Raw genomic sequence first — 18095 nt, forward strand, 5'->3', positions numbered from 1 at the left:
TACCTGCTAGCTTTACTGACAATCCTGAATGCCAATGTTCCAGAGGCATCAGAACTCACTCACTGCTCACCCAACATTCACTCATCCAATCACCCACCCGCTAAACCCCTCACCCGCCGACCCACCTTCTCACCGCCGCCCATCGCCCACTCATCCGTCAACCGGTGGACAATATTCTGGTGTTCCAGTCTCTGGCTTCAATACCAGGTATCACACAGTGGCCAGTGAGGTGAGCGCCATGAATATGGCGTCCTAGCTGTCTAGATACACAAGCCCGGGCGGTACGAGCTGTTGCCCATGTAGAAAGCGCCCCCTCTCCACGCAGCTGATGAACCCAAATGAACGGTAGACACTAGTACATTTTGGTACCGGCAGTGCTGTAGAAGTTGTGGGTCAGCGTTGAACTCAATGTCGGACTACCTCAGGGACACGGACACGAACTCTGGGGTTTATTCACTCCGAAGCCTTCCCCATGAGCGGGTACAGCCGCAAGGCAGTGGAGGCTTGAGATCAGAGTTTTCCTCCTCCCAGATGAGCTGCCAAGCCCCATCTGCCCGAAGCGACTGGTTGAAAGGCACAAATAACCTACCTTTTCCCCCTCTCCTGTCAGTATAAACGTTTCTGCCAGACCTTGTAGCTCGGCCGCACGTGAAGGCCAGGAGCTGGACTTGGTTGTCAGAGACTGTTTGAGGTGCACGCCACTGGGAGCATTTAATAGATAGTGGGAGCCGGTCCCCATTACAACCTTAAGTGGTCAGTATTCCAGAGGTAATTCCCAATATCCGAATGCTCAATGTTCAGTGTCTCAGCAGTCTCCCAATCTGTTCTCTTCCCAGATAATGCAACTAATGTCGGCTCAGTCTTCCAACATTCCCAACTTTCCTTGGATGTTGACAAGACACATTGTCAATTTGACTCCCCATCAAGTGGCAAGATACAGAAACCTAAAGCTGCTGAGTATTTTTCTTTCAGCAGAGATAGCCGGTCTGAACTGTTTCACCTCTCACAGGCAGGTGAACTGCATGAACTACATGTCCAGAGACAACCAACCCTACTGGGACTGGCCGACGCCCCCTCCACTGTTCAGGACAGTTAATCATCGATTCTTTGTTCGTTAACAAGCATTCATGACCTTCACTGAGAAGGTGTTCCTTGTTGGGCCCGTGTAGCTATAGAGCTGTCACCAGAAGAACAAACTATGGTTCGGAGATGGACTTACCACCTCTTTCTCAGGGAATGGACACTAAATACCGACCTTGTTGATGGTGCCCAGCCTGGTCATTGTAGGGAGAATGTGGAAGCTTTGGAGAGGGTTCAGAGGAGATTTACCAGGATGCTGCCTGGATTAGAGAGCATGTCTTCTGAGGAAAGAGGGAGTGAGTTGGAGCGTTTATCGTTGAGGAGAACGAGAGAAGACTTGACGGAGGCATATAAGATCATAGGTGGATAGAGTGGACAGCCAGTGCCTTTTTCTCAGTGTGGCATTGGCTAATACTTCGAAGGTGATTAAGAAAAGGTATGGGGGGGATGTCAGAGGTGGGTTTTTTACACAGTGGTGGGTGCATCTTCAGGGGCAATGGTGGTGCATTAGGAACATTTAAGAGGCTCTTAGATAGGCACATGAATGAAAGAAAAATGGGGGGGCTGTGTAGAAGGGAAGGGTTAGATTGATCTTGGAGTAGGTTAAAAAGTCAGCACATCATGGGCTGAAGAGTCTGAACTGTGATCTGTGGTTGTATATGTGTGTCTCACAGTCCCACAGCTGGTCCTGAATGTCTGTTAGATACGTAGAAGCTATCGGTGAGATCAGACCTGAAGATGAATGTTGATCTCTCAGTAGGACCCTTGGGAAGATGTAACAAAGAGCATCTCACAGACTCCTACGATGAGGTCTGTCCTAGCAGACGTTTTGTGTAATAAGCTCATATTGTTTAAAGCGTACGACAGTTTTAGAGGGCTTATCCAGTCAAGCAAGAGGCTGGCGACACAAGAGGCTGCAGATGCTGGGAAAGCTGAAGTTTATTGACCAATTTGTAGTTGTCCTTTGAACTTGCTGCTGGGGCATTGTGAAGGAAGACAGCTGACAGGTGTGAGGGAATCCCTCCTGGTCATGACCTTCTGATCCTGCGCTCAGGATTGCACAGCAGGAGAAGAAACTGTGATGTCTCCAGAGTGAAATAATTATATTGGATGTGAGAAACCAGACTTTGAAGTCTCTTCAGATTGCCTTGGTTAATGAACATGAGATCATGAATCTGACAAGTATAGTCAGTATGAACTTTATTTTAACCTTAACATTACTTTAAACATTAACTTAAATACAGACTTTATTTTAATTAAAATAAAGTTAAAATAAATAGTTAAATAATGATACAATTAAGAGAGCCAATGAATGGTGAGCATTTTGGATGATTGATGGCTAAAGGCATGAATCGTCGCCTTGGCTTCCTTCTCCAAGGCCAACCCACTTCAGCCAGTCCCAGGATCAGAGGAGTAATGTGGCCACTGGGATTGGCCCATGACCTGGCCAATGGGAAGTGTGGAGTAGGTGAGTGAAGGGGTGAGTGGGAGGTTTGCGAAGGAATGTCTCCTCCAGGGAGCTTTCCTATTAAATGACCTCCATGTTGGAGACTCGGGATCCTGTGGTTTTCGCTTCCCCTTCCAGAGGGTCCAACACCAGGATGAAAACCGGCCTGCTGCCCTGAGGTTGTAGTCCCCTCTCCCTCCAGTTCATCCCCATCCTGGGATCAACAGCCAGGCCCTGTACACACTGGGTTCTACACCTCAGGCAGATCAAGTCCCAGAGGTGGAGGGTGGGGGGGAAGAGGTGGATCCCGGTGGGAACAGAGGCAGGACAGGCCTTACAGGAGAAACGTGGAATGTTTACCGATTTAAAAGACTAGAGATTAAACGCAAGATAGAAACAGCTACACAGCTCATCGAGCCCATTCTATTATGACAACTGATCCAATGGTACAAGGCTATTTCCCCATATCCCCAGACATGATGATGAAGGGCATCTCATCAAAATGATTTGAGAATTTTTGGAGGAAGAGCAAGGGCATTTGGGAGGATCTGTGGAATTAGGAACTGGGACCATGTTGTCACAAGGTGGAGAGACCGGGACTGGATAGCAGGGTACGGGGGGGGGGCAATTCCATAGACAAACAGTGCAGGACTCGAGTGCTGGGCAATAGTGTGTTCCATCCTCACAAGTTCACGTCCTGGATGTCTGTGGGTGTCCTGGAACGTTCCAGTTCTTCCGGCTTTGGCGGGGGGAGAGTTTGTGGGGCTGCTTGTCTCAGGCGGGTGTGTAGGGAGACCTCGAGCTGCTCCTGACACGTCCTCACGCACTCCTGCACAAGAGGGAAGAACACACAGGTTGGGCAGAACTGGGTTGGATTCCATCTTGACAATGAACAACAGGGCACTTGCCCTGCCTTTTCAAAATGCCTCGCATTTCTTGTTTACAGCAAACAAGAAACACAGTGAAGTCACCATAGAGATGGAAGTGCAGGAAGAGCCAATATGTGCACAGCAAGATCCCACTCATTTCTCTGATTCCGTCGCAACAGTGAAGCAGGTCGTTTGGCCCTACGAATCTATGCCAGCCCTTAACCACCCCGTGCATCCCATCCCCCTCATCTCACACCAGCCTGGGGGCAGATTGCAGAATCAGTCAAATCTATAAGTGCTTCAATTGTTCACCAGGTACAATCCCAGCCTCCAATAAACGCCCCCCCCCCAACCCCCCGGTATTCCAAGCTGCTTCCAGAGACGAGCACCCTTTCTTTCCTGATCCTGCCAAAGAACTCTCGCCTGTTTCCCCCATAACCGAAGCAAACCCCATCTGTTTCAATAAACTCTTCATGGAAATCAGAGAAACTTCAACGCTGGGAATCTGAAATCGAATCAGAAAACAATGAGACACTTGGTAGTTGGGTAGAGGAAAGATCCCCCCCCCCCCCACCAGTGTTCCAGTTCTGATGAAGGGGCTCCATGCTGAAACACTGAATCTGTTCTTCCCTCTACAGACGCTGTCTGACTTGCCCCTCATCCCCTGAACTCGCCCTTTGATGAAGCACACCATGAGGGTAACGGTGCTGTAGAGGGTGAATTGGGAGCAGGAGCTCCCTTACCCTCACTTGGACAGGCTGGCCTCGGTATCTTCACCATCCCAGATCTGTATCCCGTTTGAAAGATGCCAGTGATGATCCTGTATGTGCCTGTCCTGAGTGCAGGGTGAGGGAGGGCTGGGGGTGTATTGGACTGGGAAGTGGGTACGGATGGAGGTGGGAGGTGATGGAATTGGAGTAGGAGGGTGTGAGTAGGTAAAAATGTTCTTTGGAGGGAAGTTGTTAATCAGTTAGTAGGCAGAGAGGTGGATAGAAGTATAGAATTAATACAATGTGGAAAACAGGCCCTTCAGCCCAACCGACCCACGCTCACCACAGGCCCTTCGGCCTAACTGATCAAGCTCACCACAGGCCCTTCGGCCTAACCGACCCACGCTCACCGCAGGCCCTTCGGCCTAACTGATCAAGCTCACCACAGGCCCTTCAGCCTAACCAACCCACGCTCACCACAGGCCCTTCGGCCTAACCGACTCACGCTCACCACAGGCCCTTCGGCCTAACTGATCAAGCTCACCACAGGCCCTTCGGCCTAACCAACCCACGCTCACCACAGGCCCTTCGGCCTAACCGACCCACGCTCACCACAGGCCCTTCAGCCTAACTGATCAAGCTCACCACAGGCCCTTCGGCCTAACCAACCCACGCTCACCACAGGCCCTTCGGCCTAACCGACCCAAGCTCACCACAGGCCCTTCGGCCTAACCGACCCACGCTCACCACAGGCCCTTCGGCCTAACTGATCAAGCTCACCACAGGCCCTTCGGCCTAACCGACCCAAGCTCACCACAGGCCCTTCGGCCTAACTGATCCATGCGCTATCGGCTATCTCAGGAAAGATGTTTTGACATCGGAGAGGGTCTGGTGGAGGTTTGCTAAATGATCCTGGGAATTAAACAGTTAACATGTGAGAAGTATATGATGGCTCTGGGCCTGTACTCACTGGAGTTTAGAAAAATGGGGGGTGTGGGAATCTCATTGTAACCTATTGAATATTGAAAGGCCTTGTCAGTGGCTGTGGATAGGATAGTTGGGGAGCCTAGGAGCGGAGGCCACAGCCTCAGAACAGAGATGCGGAGGGATTTATTTAGTCAAGAGGGTGGGGAATCTGTGGAATTCTTCAACTCAGGCGACTGTAAGGCCAAGTCGTTGGGTATATTTAAAACAGGTTGATATATTCTTGATTAGTCGGGGCTTCAAAGGATACGGAGAAGGCAGGAGAATGGGGTTGAGTCAGTCGCGATGGAAGTTGGAGCAGACTCGACGGGCTGAATTACTTAGTTCTCCTCCTCTGTCTTATGGTTACCGACAAGCCGGCAGGGACGCAGCGGCATCGACTGTTCACTTCGACCCCGACCGGGAAAGATTTCATCTCTACTCCAGAGCTGGTCAGAACGCACCGACAGCAAATGGGCTGGGAGAGTTGGGGAGTCAGGGACCGAGGGGGCGCAGACTGGGAACGGAAACCCGCCAGGGTGGTGGAGGAGACCGGACGATGGGGGAAGGACGTGGAGGTGAGTTGGGTTGGGACTGGGAGGCAGGGGTCAAAGCACCAACTTACCGGATCGCAGCGGATGCAGCGGGCGAGGTGGTCGGTGAGCACCCGGGTTCCCGGAGGAATCCCCGGCAGACACAGGCGAAGGCCGCAGACGGCGGCGGCGAGACTGGCGGCACCGATCACCGACGGCGGCAACGACACGAACTCAGCATCTGGAACGAGGCGGGAATTAGCGTCGGCGGTTCGGGTCCCAGGATCGTCCGCCTCCATCAAACACTGGAGAAAACTCACCCGCCTATCCCCACCCCTACCAAACCCAACCCCCCGTGCTCCACCAACCGCACATACCCACCCCCATTAACTCTGCACCACCAACACAAATGTCCCGTCCTCTCCCCTACCGCCACCATCACCAACCACACCGACCCCTCCTCAGACGGGCGGACCCGAGACCCCCTCTGGCACCCCGCACCTGTGTTGCAGAGGGCGATGAAGGTGTCGGTGTGCTTGCGGATCAGCCGCTCCCCGGCCGCCTGCGCTCCGAGTAACTGCTCCACGAACTCCTGCGGCGTGGGCGCGCCGAGGCGCCAGTGCAGCGTGTCCAGGAGCAGCAATTCCATCGCCTGCCGGGTGACAGAGGCCGTCAGACAAAGCCCGGCTCACGGGGAGCCACCCCCGCCCACATCGGCTCCTGTCCTCGACACTGAGCCAGCCCCAACCCTCGGGAGCACCTCCGAGAGCCCGCCGCTGTCCGTGACTTCCGAACGTGGGAGAGTGAGAGTTAAAAAACACAGCCGCGTTCAGTTCCAGTCTCCGAGGTTCTGCGCGAACGAAACAGGATTTACTGGGAAATTCCAGAGTCGGAAAGCACTTTAGAAGTCGGGTTGGATATTTTAGAAAGACGTTTAAAACAATTTTGAGGATAGCTGAAGGACGACGGTAACTGAGAGACCAGGAGAAGGAGCAGGACCCTCGATACAATAACTCAGCACAGCAGATTGGGAGCTGGGGGAGGGGGGACGCTACCGAGCGACGGGACCTTTCAGAGGAGTGTTCCGGACCCAGTCCTTAGCCCAATGGAAAGGGAATGCCCCTTCCTATTCCACCCCCCCCCCCCACCCCTTACAGTGACCTCCCCCGGTTTATTTTTGAGACGGGCGACCCAGCAGGTCGGGTTTGCGTTTCTGCGGCCCTGAACGCTTCGTAGATTCAGCACAGAAACCGGCCCAGCTTGTCCAGACTGACCACCTCCCCGCGTCAGGTCCATCGGATGTGCGATCGCGGGAACCTGTCGGGTATGATGGGCACCGCCAGCGTATCGGGGAAAATTGCCGAGGAAAACGGTCGCTCGGACAGTGGACGGAGAGAGCCCGGGGTCTCTCTGGACAGCGGGCGCTGGTCGGTCCAGTGCTGAAACTCAGCTGATCAGCGACGTCCGCGCTGAAAATGGGCAACGAGGGGCTCGGGGTCACGGTGAATGCAGTCTGTCCGGAACCCCGAGATCCAAGTACTGCAGGGGATTTCTGCACAGCAAGCTCCCGCAGAATGGGTGGCTGGTGGAGACACGGCCTCAGTCGACTGAAAGTTCCATGACAAACAGCGATAGGGTACCGGATACAATGAACAATGGGATGTGAATAAATATCGGCGCAGGACACGACCCCTCCTCCCCCACTGTCCCCCCACAGGCTGCCTGGGATAAGACACCGGAGCAGAATCAGGCCACTCAGCCCATCCAGTGTGCTCTGCCTTTCCATCCCACACCTTACACCTGCCTTCTCGCCATATCCTTTGATGACCTGACTGATCAGGAAACGATCAACTTCCGTTTAAAATATACGCCCGGACGGCAGAGCACTCCACAGATTCACTACCCTCTGGCTAAAAAAAAAATTCTTCCTTGTCTCTCCTCTAAAAGGTCACCCCTCAATTTTAAGGCTGTGCCCTCTAGTTCTGGATACCCCCACTACAGGAAACATCCTCTCCATATCCACCCTATCTAGTCCTTTCAACATTCGGTAGGTTTCAATGAGATCCTCACACATTCTTCTAAATTCCAGTGAGTACAGACCCAAAGCTGCCAAACGGTCCTCATATATTAACCCCCTCATTTCCAGAATCATTCTCGTGAACCTCCTCTGGACTCTCTCCAATGACAACACATCCTTTCTGAAATATGGGGCCCAAAACCTTTGACAATACTCTTCAAGTACGCCCTGACTAGTGTCTTATAAAGCCTCGGCATTATCTCCTTGCTTTTATATTCCATTCCCCTTGAAATAAATGCCAACATTGCTAACATCAGTAGTGGGAAGATGCTAGAGTCCATGATTAAAGATGAAATAGTGGCATATCTAGATAGCAGTGATAGGATTGGGCCGAGCCAGCATGGATTTACCAAAGGCAAATCATGCTTGACTAAACTATTGGAGTTTTTCGAGGATGTAACCAGGAGTTAGACAAGGGAGATCCAGTGGATGTAGTGTAACTCGATTTTCAGAAGGCATTTGATAAGGTCCCACATAGGAGATTGGTGGGCAAAATCAGAGCTCATGGCATTGGGGGGAAGATATTGACATGGATAGAAAACCGGTTGGCAGATTGAAAGCAAAGGGTAACGGTGAATGGGTGTTTCTCGGAATGGCAGGTGGTGACTAGTGGGTGCCACAGGGCTCGGTATTGGGACCACAGCTGTTTACGATTTACATCAACAATTTAGATGAAGGCATTGAGAATAACAACAGCAAGTTTGCTGATGATACTAAGCTGGGTGGCAGTGTGACGTGTGATGAGGATGTTAGAAGAATTCAGGGTGACTTGGATAGGCTGAGTGAGTGGGCAGATACTTGGCAGATGACGTTTAATGTGAATAAGTGTGAGGTTATCCACTTTGGGAGTAAGAACAGGAAGGCAGATTATTATCTGAATGGTGTAGAGTTAGGTAAGGGAGAAATACAAAGAGATCTAGGTGTTCATCAGTCACTGAAGGTGAATGAGCAAGTGCAGCAGGCAGTGAAGAAGGCTAATAGAATGTTGGCCTTTGTTACAAAGGGAATTGAGTACAAGAGCAAAGAAATCCTTTTGCATTTGTACAGGGCCCTGGTGAGACCACACCTGGAGTATTGTGTACAGTTTTGGTCTCCAGGGTTAAGGAAGGACATCCTGGCTATAGAGGAAGTGCAGCGTAGATTCATGAGGTTAATTCCTGGGATGTCCGGACTGCCTTACGCAGAGAGATTAGAGAGACTGGGCTTGTACACGCTGGAATTAAGGAGATTGAGAGGGGATCTGATTGAAACATATAAGATTATTAAGGGATTGGACAAGATAGAGGCAGGAAATATGTTCCAGATGCTGGGAGAGTCCAGTACCAGAGGGCATGGTTTGAGAATAAGGGGTAGGTCATTTAGGACAGAGTTAAGGAAAAACTTCTTCTCCCAGAGAGTTGTGGGGGTCTGGTATGCACTGCCTCAGAAGGTAGTGGAGGCCAATTCTCTGGATGCTTTCAAGAAGGAGCTAGATAGGTATCTTATGGATTGGGGAATCAAGGGATATGGGGACAAGGCAGGAACCGGGTATTGATAGTAGATGATCAGCCGTGATCTCAGAATGGCGGTGCAAGCTCAAAGGGCCGAATGGTCTACTTCTGCACCTATTGTTTATTGTCTATTGCATTTGCCTTCTTCACCTGCATGAGGCGTCTTGCATAAGTCCCTCTGCACCTCCAATCTTTGACCTTCTCCCCATTTAGATGATAGTGCACACTATTGTTCCTTTTACCAAAATGTATTATCATACATTTCCCAACACTACCTTCCATCCGCCAATTTTTTGCCCATTCTTCCAATTTGTCTGAGTCCTGCTGCAATCGCATTGCTTCCTCAGCACTACCTACCCCTCCACCTGTCTTTGTATCATCTGCAAACTTTGCCACAAAGCCATGAATTCCATTATCCAAATTACTGACAAAGTGAAAAGTAGTGGTCCCAATACTGACCCCAGAGGAACTAGTCACCAGCAGTCAAGCCGCAAAGGCCCCCTCTATACCTGCTCACTGCTCCTGCCTGTCAGCCGTTCCACTATCCAGGCCAGTATCTTTCCTGTAACGCTGCAGGATTTTATCTTGTTAAGTAGCCTCATGTATGGCACCTTATCAAACGCCTTCTGAAAATCCAAGTAAATAACATCCACAACCTCTCCTTTGTCCACCTTGCTTGTTACTTTCTCGAAGAACTCCAACGGATTTGTCAGGCAAGATTTCCCTTTCCAGAAACCATACTGGCTTTGACTTATTTTATCATTAGTCTCCAAGTACCCAACATCTCATTCTTAATAATAGATTCCAATACTTTCCCAACCACTGAAGTTAGACTGACTGGGCTATAATTTCCTTTCTTTTGTCTTCCTTCCTTCTTAAACAGTGGAGTGACATTTGCAACCTTCCAGTCCTCCAGGACCACAGCAGAATCAAGTGATTGTAACAATGCATCTGCTATCTCTTCAGCAACCTCTTCCAGAACCCTTGAATACAGTCCATCCGGTCCAGGTGACTAATCTACCTTAAGACCTTTGAGTTTGCCGAACACTTTTTCCTTTGTAATAGCAATGGCACTCACTCCTGTGCCCTGACATACACAGACCTCTGACACACTGCTAGTGTCTTCTACAGCAAATGCAAAGTACCCATTAAGTTCATCCACAATTTTTGTCCTCCATTTCTGCATCATTTTCCAATGGTCCAATATCAACTCTCACCTCCCTTTTACTCTTTATATAACTGAAAAAAAAGCTTCTAGTATCCTGCTTCATATTATTGGGTAATCTGTCCTCTTATTTCATCTTTCCCTTTCCCTTTCTTATAGTCTTTTAAAAACTTCCCAATTATCCAACTTCCCACTCACTTTTGCTACTTTATATGCCTTTTTCCTTGGCTTTTATGCAGTCCTTAACTGCCTTTTGGAATTCAGAAGAATGTGAGGAGATTCTATAGAAACATATAAAATTATGAAAGGGATAGATAAGATAGAGGCAGGAAAGTTGCTTCCACTGATACTGATAGGTGACACGAGAACTAGGGGACATAGCCTCAAGATTCGGGGGAGTAGAGTTAGGACAGAGATGAGGAGGAACTGCTTTTCCCAGAGAGTGGTGAATTTGTGGAACTCTCTGCCCATTGAAGTAGTGGATACTACCTCAGTAAATATGCTTAAGACAAGGTTAGATACATTTTTGCATAGTAGGGGAACTAAGGGTTATGGAGAAAAGGCAGGTAGGTGGAGATGAGTCCATGGGCAGATCAGCGATGATCTTACTGAATGACGGAGCAGGTTCATTAGGTCAGATGAGCGACTCCTGCTCTTCTTATGTTCTTAAGTTCCTTTGTCAGCCATGGTTGTCTACACCTGCCATTTGAGAACTCCTTCCTCTGTGCAACATATCTGTCCTGCACCTTGTAAACTATTCCCAGAAACTTCAACCACCTTTGCTCTGTTGTCATCCCCGCCAGTATCCTCCTTCAGTCCACCTGGGCAAGCTCCTCTCTCATGCCTCTGTAATTCCCTCCATTCCATTGCAATACTGATACATGTTGAGTTATGCTTCTCCCTCTCAAAGTACAGTATAAATTCAATATTATGTTCACTGCCTCCTAAGGGTTCCTTTGCATCACGCTTCCTAATAAGATTTGGGTTATTATACAACACCCAATCTCAGATAGCCTTTCCCAGAGTAGGCTCGAGCACAAGCCACTCTGGAAAGCCATCTGGTAGGCATTCAACAAATTCCCTCTTGCGATCCAACACCAACCTGATTTTCCCAATCTTCTTGCATATTGAAGTTCCACATTACAATTGTGACATTGTCCTTATTGCATGCCCATTCCAGCTCCTTTGATTCCCATAATGTTTTTTTTTTCACCTTCGCAGTTTCTTTATTCCACCCATGAAGATTCAACATTCTCTGGCCCTATGTCACCTCTTCCTGAAGATGTAACTCCATACCAAAGGAGCCACACCACCGCCTACGCCTTCCTACCTGTCCTTTCGATACAAAGTTTGATGTTAAATTCCCAACTATGGCCTCCTTTCAGCCACGACTCAGGGATGCCCATACGTCATACCGACCAATCTCTAATCGCGCCACGAGTTCATCCACTTTATTCCGAATGCTACTCACGTTTAAAAACAGCATTTCAGTCTTGCATTCTATTTTACTCATTGTATCTGTGGTCCACTTTAACTCCATAAACACCTCACCCCCGGAAACGGGAAAGACGGCTTTCTCGGTATCACACCAGGCCCTGAGGGCTGTGCTTAAGCGACCAGACGGAGAACACCTGAGGTTGCAGGCGTCATGGGAAGACCAGCCCGGTCCCGACCACCCCAAGGAGCAGCTCGAACAGCAGGATCTGCCCCTGGCGGGGATCCCCTGGGGTGCGCACTTTCGGGCCAGATTCGTGGTTTTGACTCTAGGAAACTGAGCTCCACGCGTGGAATCAAACTTGATGGGGGGGGGGGAGAGAGAGAGAGAGAGTTTGTGTCCCCGTCCCCGTCCCCCCGGCAACTTACCCTCAGATCCTCCGGCCGGGACGAGTGCGCCGTGTAGGCGCACAAGGTTTCCACAGGCAGCGGGTTGGTCTGACGGACCTTCGACGCCAGGAGCAAGCAGGCGGCCCCTAGCAGCTGGAACCTGGACTTTTCCAGTGACATCGCAGTCAGGAAGCGGTCCAAGTAGTTCATGGACAGAGGGAACACCTCCTTCTCACAGGTCTCCTGCTCGCAAACCTATCGTTAAAGAAACGCAAGCACGTTAGGCAGTGAGTACAGCCGGGACTGGGTCAAGGTTTGACAGCAAGCCGCCCGTTGAGACTGAAAGCTGATGGCAGAAGGGCACCGTGGAGGAGAGAGTGTTAATTGGAGAACGTGCCACCAATGAAGGGTCATTCGGAACTGGGGGATGCTTGAGAACTGGAGGACGGCTGGAGCGGCTGTGGGACTGAATAGGATGGGAAGCTCTCCGCGAAAACTGAGAAACAGCCCTTTTCAATATCTGCATGAAATGCCCGACCTGCACCTAACCCCGCGTGTGCAGCATTTGCCAGAAGAATGTGCAGGTCTCTGGTGTGGGGTAAAGATGCAGAAAGAAGGGCGACATTTGCATTAAAATACCAAATGCAGACGCTGGAAATCTGACATTCCATAACACTATAGGATATAGGCGTAGCCCATGGAGCCTGCTCCTCTATGATCGTGGTTCATTTATTATCCGTCTCAATCCCATTTAATCCCGTCTGGCAGCCCGCCAGCAGAAAGCGTCAACCGACGCTTCAGGTCAGAGACCCTTCGCTCTGCGGTGTCTCCCGCCAGTGCCGCCTGGTCAGGAAACATTTCTTCCAGGGAACCTGGACTCCCTCTCTCGAAGCACTTTCTTAAGGTTTGAAACCAGGAAGACCAGAGAACTGCGTTCAATCCTGATTTGGGGTGCTGTCTTGTGTGGAGTTTGCACTTTCCCCCAGTTTACCGCCACGGGCTCCGGCTTTTCCCCAAGGACGTGCGGCTTGGTAGGTTAATTAGCCACTGTAAATTGCCCCGAGTGAGTCGATGGGTGGTAAAATTCGGGGTAAGTTGACGGTAATGTGATCTTATTGCAAATGGACGTGTGATGTCTGAAAAATCGAAAGGACTGTCATCATGCTCTTTGCCTATGGCCAGCAGGGGGCAGCATTGACCGACAATGGAGGCAGATTTCGCCAAATTCCCAGACTTTGACCCGGCATGTTCCCGAAGGTAGTTGTTATTGATTGCCACATCTTTGTCTACTAAAGCCTCCTTTATGGCTTACGTTCCTCCAACGCTTGTGAAATTGATCCGCACAGATCGCGTTTTGCACGGCTCAGCAAATTTTCTTAGATCAATGTTGTGGAGTTGACTCCTTCGTACTATACAAATTCTGACTGCCGCTGGTAAACTGCATCAGCGACTACAATTCTAAAAGGGGAACGAGAACGACGAGCTGTGGCAGAACCGATTGAGAAAATAGTTGACGCGGAAACTGAACACGAGAGTTAGGAACTGATGGGCTAACTTGATAAAATACCGTTGTGGACACAGTTGGATTATGGTGTCCCCGTTCTGGGAACCAGGATTTAAGACAATTGTGAGGGTTTAAATCCTAATTCACTGATACGGAACTTCTGGTCAGTTGGATAAGAACATTAAAAAGGAGGTGGAGTAGACTTAATTTCTTTTGCCATGTGTGATAGGACAAGCCTCTCTGCCTTGCGAATTTCTTGTGGGCTCTCTCCAATGTCCGTCTATCAAGAGAACCAAAACCGTACACAATACTCAGGGCGTCTCACCAACACCCTAAACAATAGTAACATTACTCCAAAACTGTCCCGATAAAGGCCACTCTAGCCCCCATTAGAGACATGGAGGGGGGAGCTACTGCACAGGACCGAAAGAAGCTGCAGAGGGTCATAAATTTAATCGGTTCCATCTTAGCCACTAGCCCACAAAGTACCCAGGACATCCTCAAGGAGTGGTGTCTCAGAAAGACGGCGTCCATTATTAAGGACATCCAACACTCAGGGCATGGCCTTTTCTCACTGTTACCGTCAGGTAGGAGGTACAGAAGGCACACACTCAGCAATTCAGGAACAATTTCTTCCCCTCTGCCACCTGATTCCTAAATGGACATTGAACCCATGAATCTCACTTTTTAAACATATATTATTTCTGTTTTGCACAATCTTAATCTTATCAATATACATATATTGTAATTGATTTATTTATTTATTATTATTTTTCTTCTAAATTATGTATTGCATTGAACTGCTGCTGCTAACTTAACACATTTCATGACACGTGCAGGTGATAAGCCTGATTCTGATTCTACCCAATGTCTTCCTAATCGCTTGCTACACCAGTTCAGCTAACTTTGAGTGATCCATATGTGGGAACACCCAAATCCCTCCCCACTTTGCTCATCTGCAACCCTTCTTAGACAAAGGAATGGGGTTGAGAAGAATAACAGATCAGTCATGATGGAATGGATGTGTATACTCGATGGGCCAAATGGCCCAATTCTCCTCCTATGCCTTATGGCCTTCTCCATTCAGATAATAGCTTGCCTTTAGAATTTTCCGACTAAAGTGTGTGATTTCACAGTTTTGCTCATTAACCCTGTCTGTCAAGTTTTCAACACTCACTCAAAATACCTGCAGTCTGTTACAGATCCCACTATCCTCATTACAAGATAACCTTCCAGCGATTTTCATACCTTTGGCAGAATTGGATATCTTGCACCTTAACCAATCTCCAGGCCATTCATCTAGACTACAAATAATTGAGAGCCAAAATCTCATCCCTGGAACATCCAGTAACTCCATGCTTCTAGGCTGGAAAAGGCCCATTTATTTCAAATGTCCCCTCTGCTGTAATCAGTCTTTAATCCATGAAAACCCACCACCATGAGCTTTTATTTTCTGCACCAACTTTTTATGTGTCACCTTATTAAACTCTACATATACTACATCTACAGGTCCCCCCAATCAATGCCACTACTCCTATCCTGAAGAACTCCAGCAAATTTATTGTCAAGGATTTATCTTCCATAATCTTGCGGATAGTAAAAAGCTTTTTCCCAGGGCTGAAATGGGAACAGTTCATGAGGGGGCATAGTTTTAAGGTGCTGGGGAGTAGGTAACGAGGAGATGTCAGAGGTAAGTTTTTATGCAGAGAGAGGTGAGTGCGTGGAATGGTCTGCCAGCGTTGGTGGTGGAGGCAGATATGATAGGGTCTTTTAGGAGACTCCCGGACAGGTATAGGGAGCTTAGAGAAATAGAGGGCTATGGGTAACCCTAAGTAATTTCTGAAGTAAGTACATGTTTGGCACAGCATTGTGGGCCGAATGGCCTGTATTGAGCTGTAGTTTTTCTATGTTTCTAAAACCATACTACTATTAATTAGATTAAGATTATCTAAATGATTAAGTATTGTTACTTTGAGTAGTTAAACCAGGGCAGGACCTACACTGTAAATGGCAGGTCCTGTTGGGTGTTGTAGAACAGAGGGGACCTAGGGGTCCAGGTACAGTACATGGTTCCCTGAAAATAGTGTCACAGGCAGACAGGGTGGTGAAGAATCCATTTAGTACATTGGTCTTCATCAGTCCGAGTGAAGACAGTGCTTGGTACGCTGTCCTTCATCAGTCAGGGCATTGAATACTGAGTTTGGATGTTACATTGCAGCTTTACGAGACACTGGTACAACCTTCCTAGAATAATGTATATTGTTCTGATCACCCAGCTACACGAAGGATATCATTTAGCTGAAAAGGTGCAAGAAAGATTCACAAGGACTTGGAAGGCTTGAGTCGTTAGCAGAGACTGGATAGACTGGGACTGTTTTTAAAGGAGCATAGGAGGCTGGGGAGTGGCCTCATAGAGGTACACAGAATCAGGAGGGGCATGGACAAGGAGGTCACAACCTTTCTTGGAGTCAAAAACTAGAGGATGTGGATTTAACATGAGAAAGGGACCGCATGGGCAACCTTTACACCCAGGATGGAATGAGCTGCCAGAGGAAGTGGTAGAGGTGGGTAACATTGCAATGTTTAAAAGTAATTTGGACAGGTCCAAGGATAAAGGTCAAATAGGCAAACGGGACTAGTTGGTCAGCATCGCCAGGATGGGCCACATGGCCTGTTTCCATGCTGTGCTATTCTATGACCTTCAGTGTTTGGTGAAAATTCCTCCTTTTCAGATGCCATGCTAAAAGACCAAGCCTCACCCTGTCCAGCATAAGAAAAGCCAAAGACCATTTACCTCTTCAGACTGTTAATTACATCGTAGCTTGTGATCTATTCTTTTTGGTTCAATAACCCAAATAAAATGCAGAGCAGTCAGGTTCGAAATATTCAATCAAACTCTTTCTCCAGCCTCAAGAGGAGGGTGAGAGGCTTCCAGATGTCCACACCCCTCTGCACTGTTCCCTTCAAACTGTATGGACGCGTGGCTGCACGGCAACCGAAATGCTCCCACGCACATAGCCTTTGTTACCTCACAGGTGGAATTTGATTTTATATGATGTTAATTTAATTCTGAAGTTACGTTAACATAACTTTGAAATCTATGTTAATATACTTGTGAAATACACTAACTAACTGTGTGTTATTGAATATAATCCATATATTTTCTAAACAATAAATGTACCACAATGTTTTCTTTAAAATATTTTAGAGTTTCAACGTATTTACGTTGTCAGTGTTTCAGGTTACAAAACTGACACAGAATGGAAGTCGGTAGCTCATTGTTCATAAATTGTCGGTCCACTAAACGCCAACTCCATCTAGTGAAAATATTTTATTTTTACCATTGTGCCTGTCAGTTGCTTTGACTGCCTGGCATTGTTTTGTTGTGCTTTTGTCTTTGCTTAATGTGCATTTTACAAAAGAAAAACATTTCCAGTTTCACGCAGTTTTCAGGCCGTATAAAAACTTGCTGCTCAAAACAATGGTTGGTTTGCACAGCTGTAAAAAAAAAGAGGGAATGTTGCCCCTCGGGGTGTAAAGTCCTTCCTGGGATCACCCTTGAGCGGTCTGAACTTACTCTTGAAGTCTGGTGTCCTTACTCCGACTCCTCTCCCAAGTGCAGTGTGCCACACTCCCACTCTAGTGCAGCCAGGAGCAGTGGGTCGTGAGGCTTGAGTGCCACAGCCCTGAGTGACCTTTAACCCCACGACAACACGGCAGAAATATGCCATCATGTTGCCGTTTTGTGGGAGCTTGCTGTGCGTACACTGACTGCCCCATTGTTACAGAGAGTGAGCTTTGAAGATGTACCACTGGAAGTAAAATGCTTTAGAATGAGATGGAAAATGTTATTTATAAAGAACATCTTCCTCACTTTAAACGTAGTAATGTCGTTGATTATCTTCCCTTTGGTGCCCGTGCTCCCTGACTGAACCCATTTGTCTGCATTCAGGCCCTGCTCAGGATCAGTGAACACATTACCTCCAGCATCCACACAGCCAGCCTGCTCCGCATGTGAGGCCGAATCTCCTTCTGCACTTTCGCCATGGTCCTCCGGCACGGCAGATACCTCAGCTCCGTCTCCAGTAGCGTGAGCAGCACACGCCCTTGCAGCAGGCTGGGGTCCGGCCGAGCCTGGCAGAGCCTTCCTGAGTCACAACGGCCCCACGCGTTCCCCACCTTTTCCATGTCCCCGAGACTCCAACTTCTAAATTTCCGAGCCCCTGCCTGACTTAAATATCCTGAGACCTAACTCCTCCCTCTGTGCAGTGAAATAACTCAACACATGCCTTGTGTCCCTGTGAATAGCCCAGTGTCAGTCACTTCACTGGGCACAGCCCCCTGGCTCTTTAGTGTAAGTGTCTCCTCCCCTGTTGTTCAGTTCCTCAGTCATTTCACTCAAGTCTCTTCTGACAGAAGGCTCTCCTCTTTCC

The 18095-nt window shown here is 48.7% G+C and overlaps 1 protein-coding gene across 1 annotated transcript; it reads right to left on the reverse strand.

Annotated features, from left to right (window-relative positions):
* Positions 1-2267: 2267 nt before the first annotated feature.
* Positions 2268-17850, reverse strand: LOC132382792 (G1/S-specific cyclin-D1-like). Its single transcript, XM_059953253.1, has 5 exons — positions 17644-17850; positions 12198-12413; positions 6104-6254; positions 5695-5843; positions 2268-3356 (listed from the first exon to the last, which is right to left on the reverse strand). The coding sequence occupies exons 1-5, from the start codon at positions 17848-17850 to the stop codon at positions 3210-3212; spliced, it is 870 nt and encodes a 289-aa protein (XP_059809236.1). The 3' UTR covers positions 2268-3209.
* Between the last annotated feature and the right edge of the window lie 245 nt (positions 17851-18095).

Source organism: Hypanus sabinus, chromosome 29 (assembly GCF_030144855.1).
Source record: "Hypanus sabinus isolate sHypSab1 chromosome 29, sHypSab1.hap1, whole genome shotgun sequence".
Taxonomy (NCBI): Eukaryota; Metazoa; Chordata; class Chondrichthyes; order Myliobatiformes; family Dasyatidae; genus Hypanus; species Hypanus sabinus.

Coding starts and splice junctions, on each gene's coding strand:
- LOC132382792 (XM_059953253.1), bottom strand. CDS start 17,850: ATGGAAAAGGTGGGGAACGCGTGGGGCCGTTGTGACTCAGGAAGGCTC. Junction 5,844..6,103: donor CATCGCCCTCTGCAACACAG/GTGCGGGGTGCC, acceptor GCCTCGTTCCAG/ATGCTGAGTTCGTGTCGTTG. Junction 3,357..5,694: donor GCTGCATCCGCTGCGATCCG/GTAAGTTGGTGC, acceptor CCTCTTGTGCAG/GAGTGCGTGAGGACGTGTCA.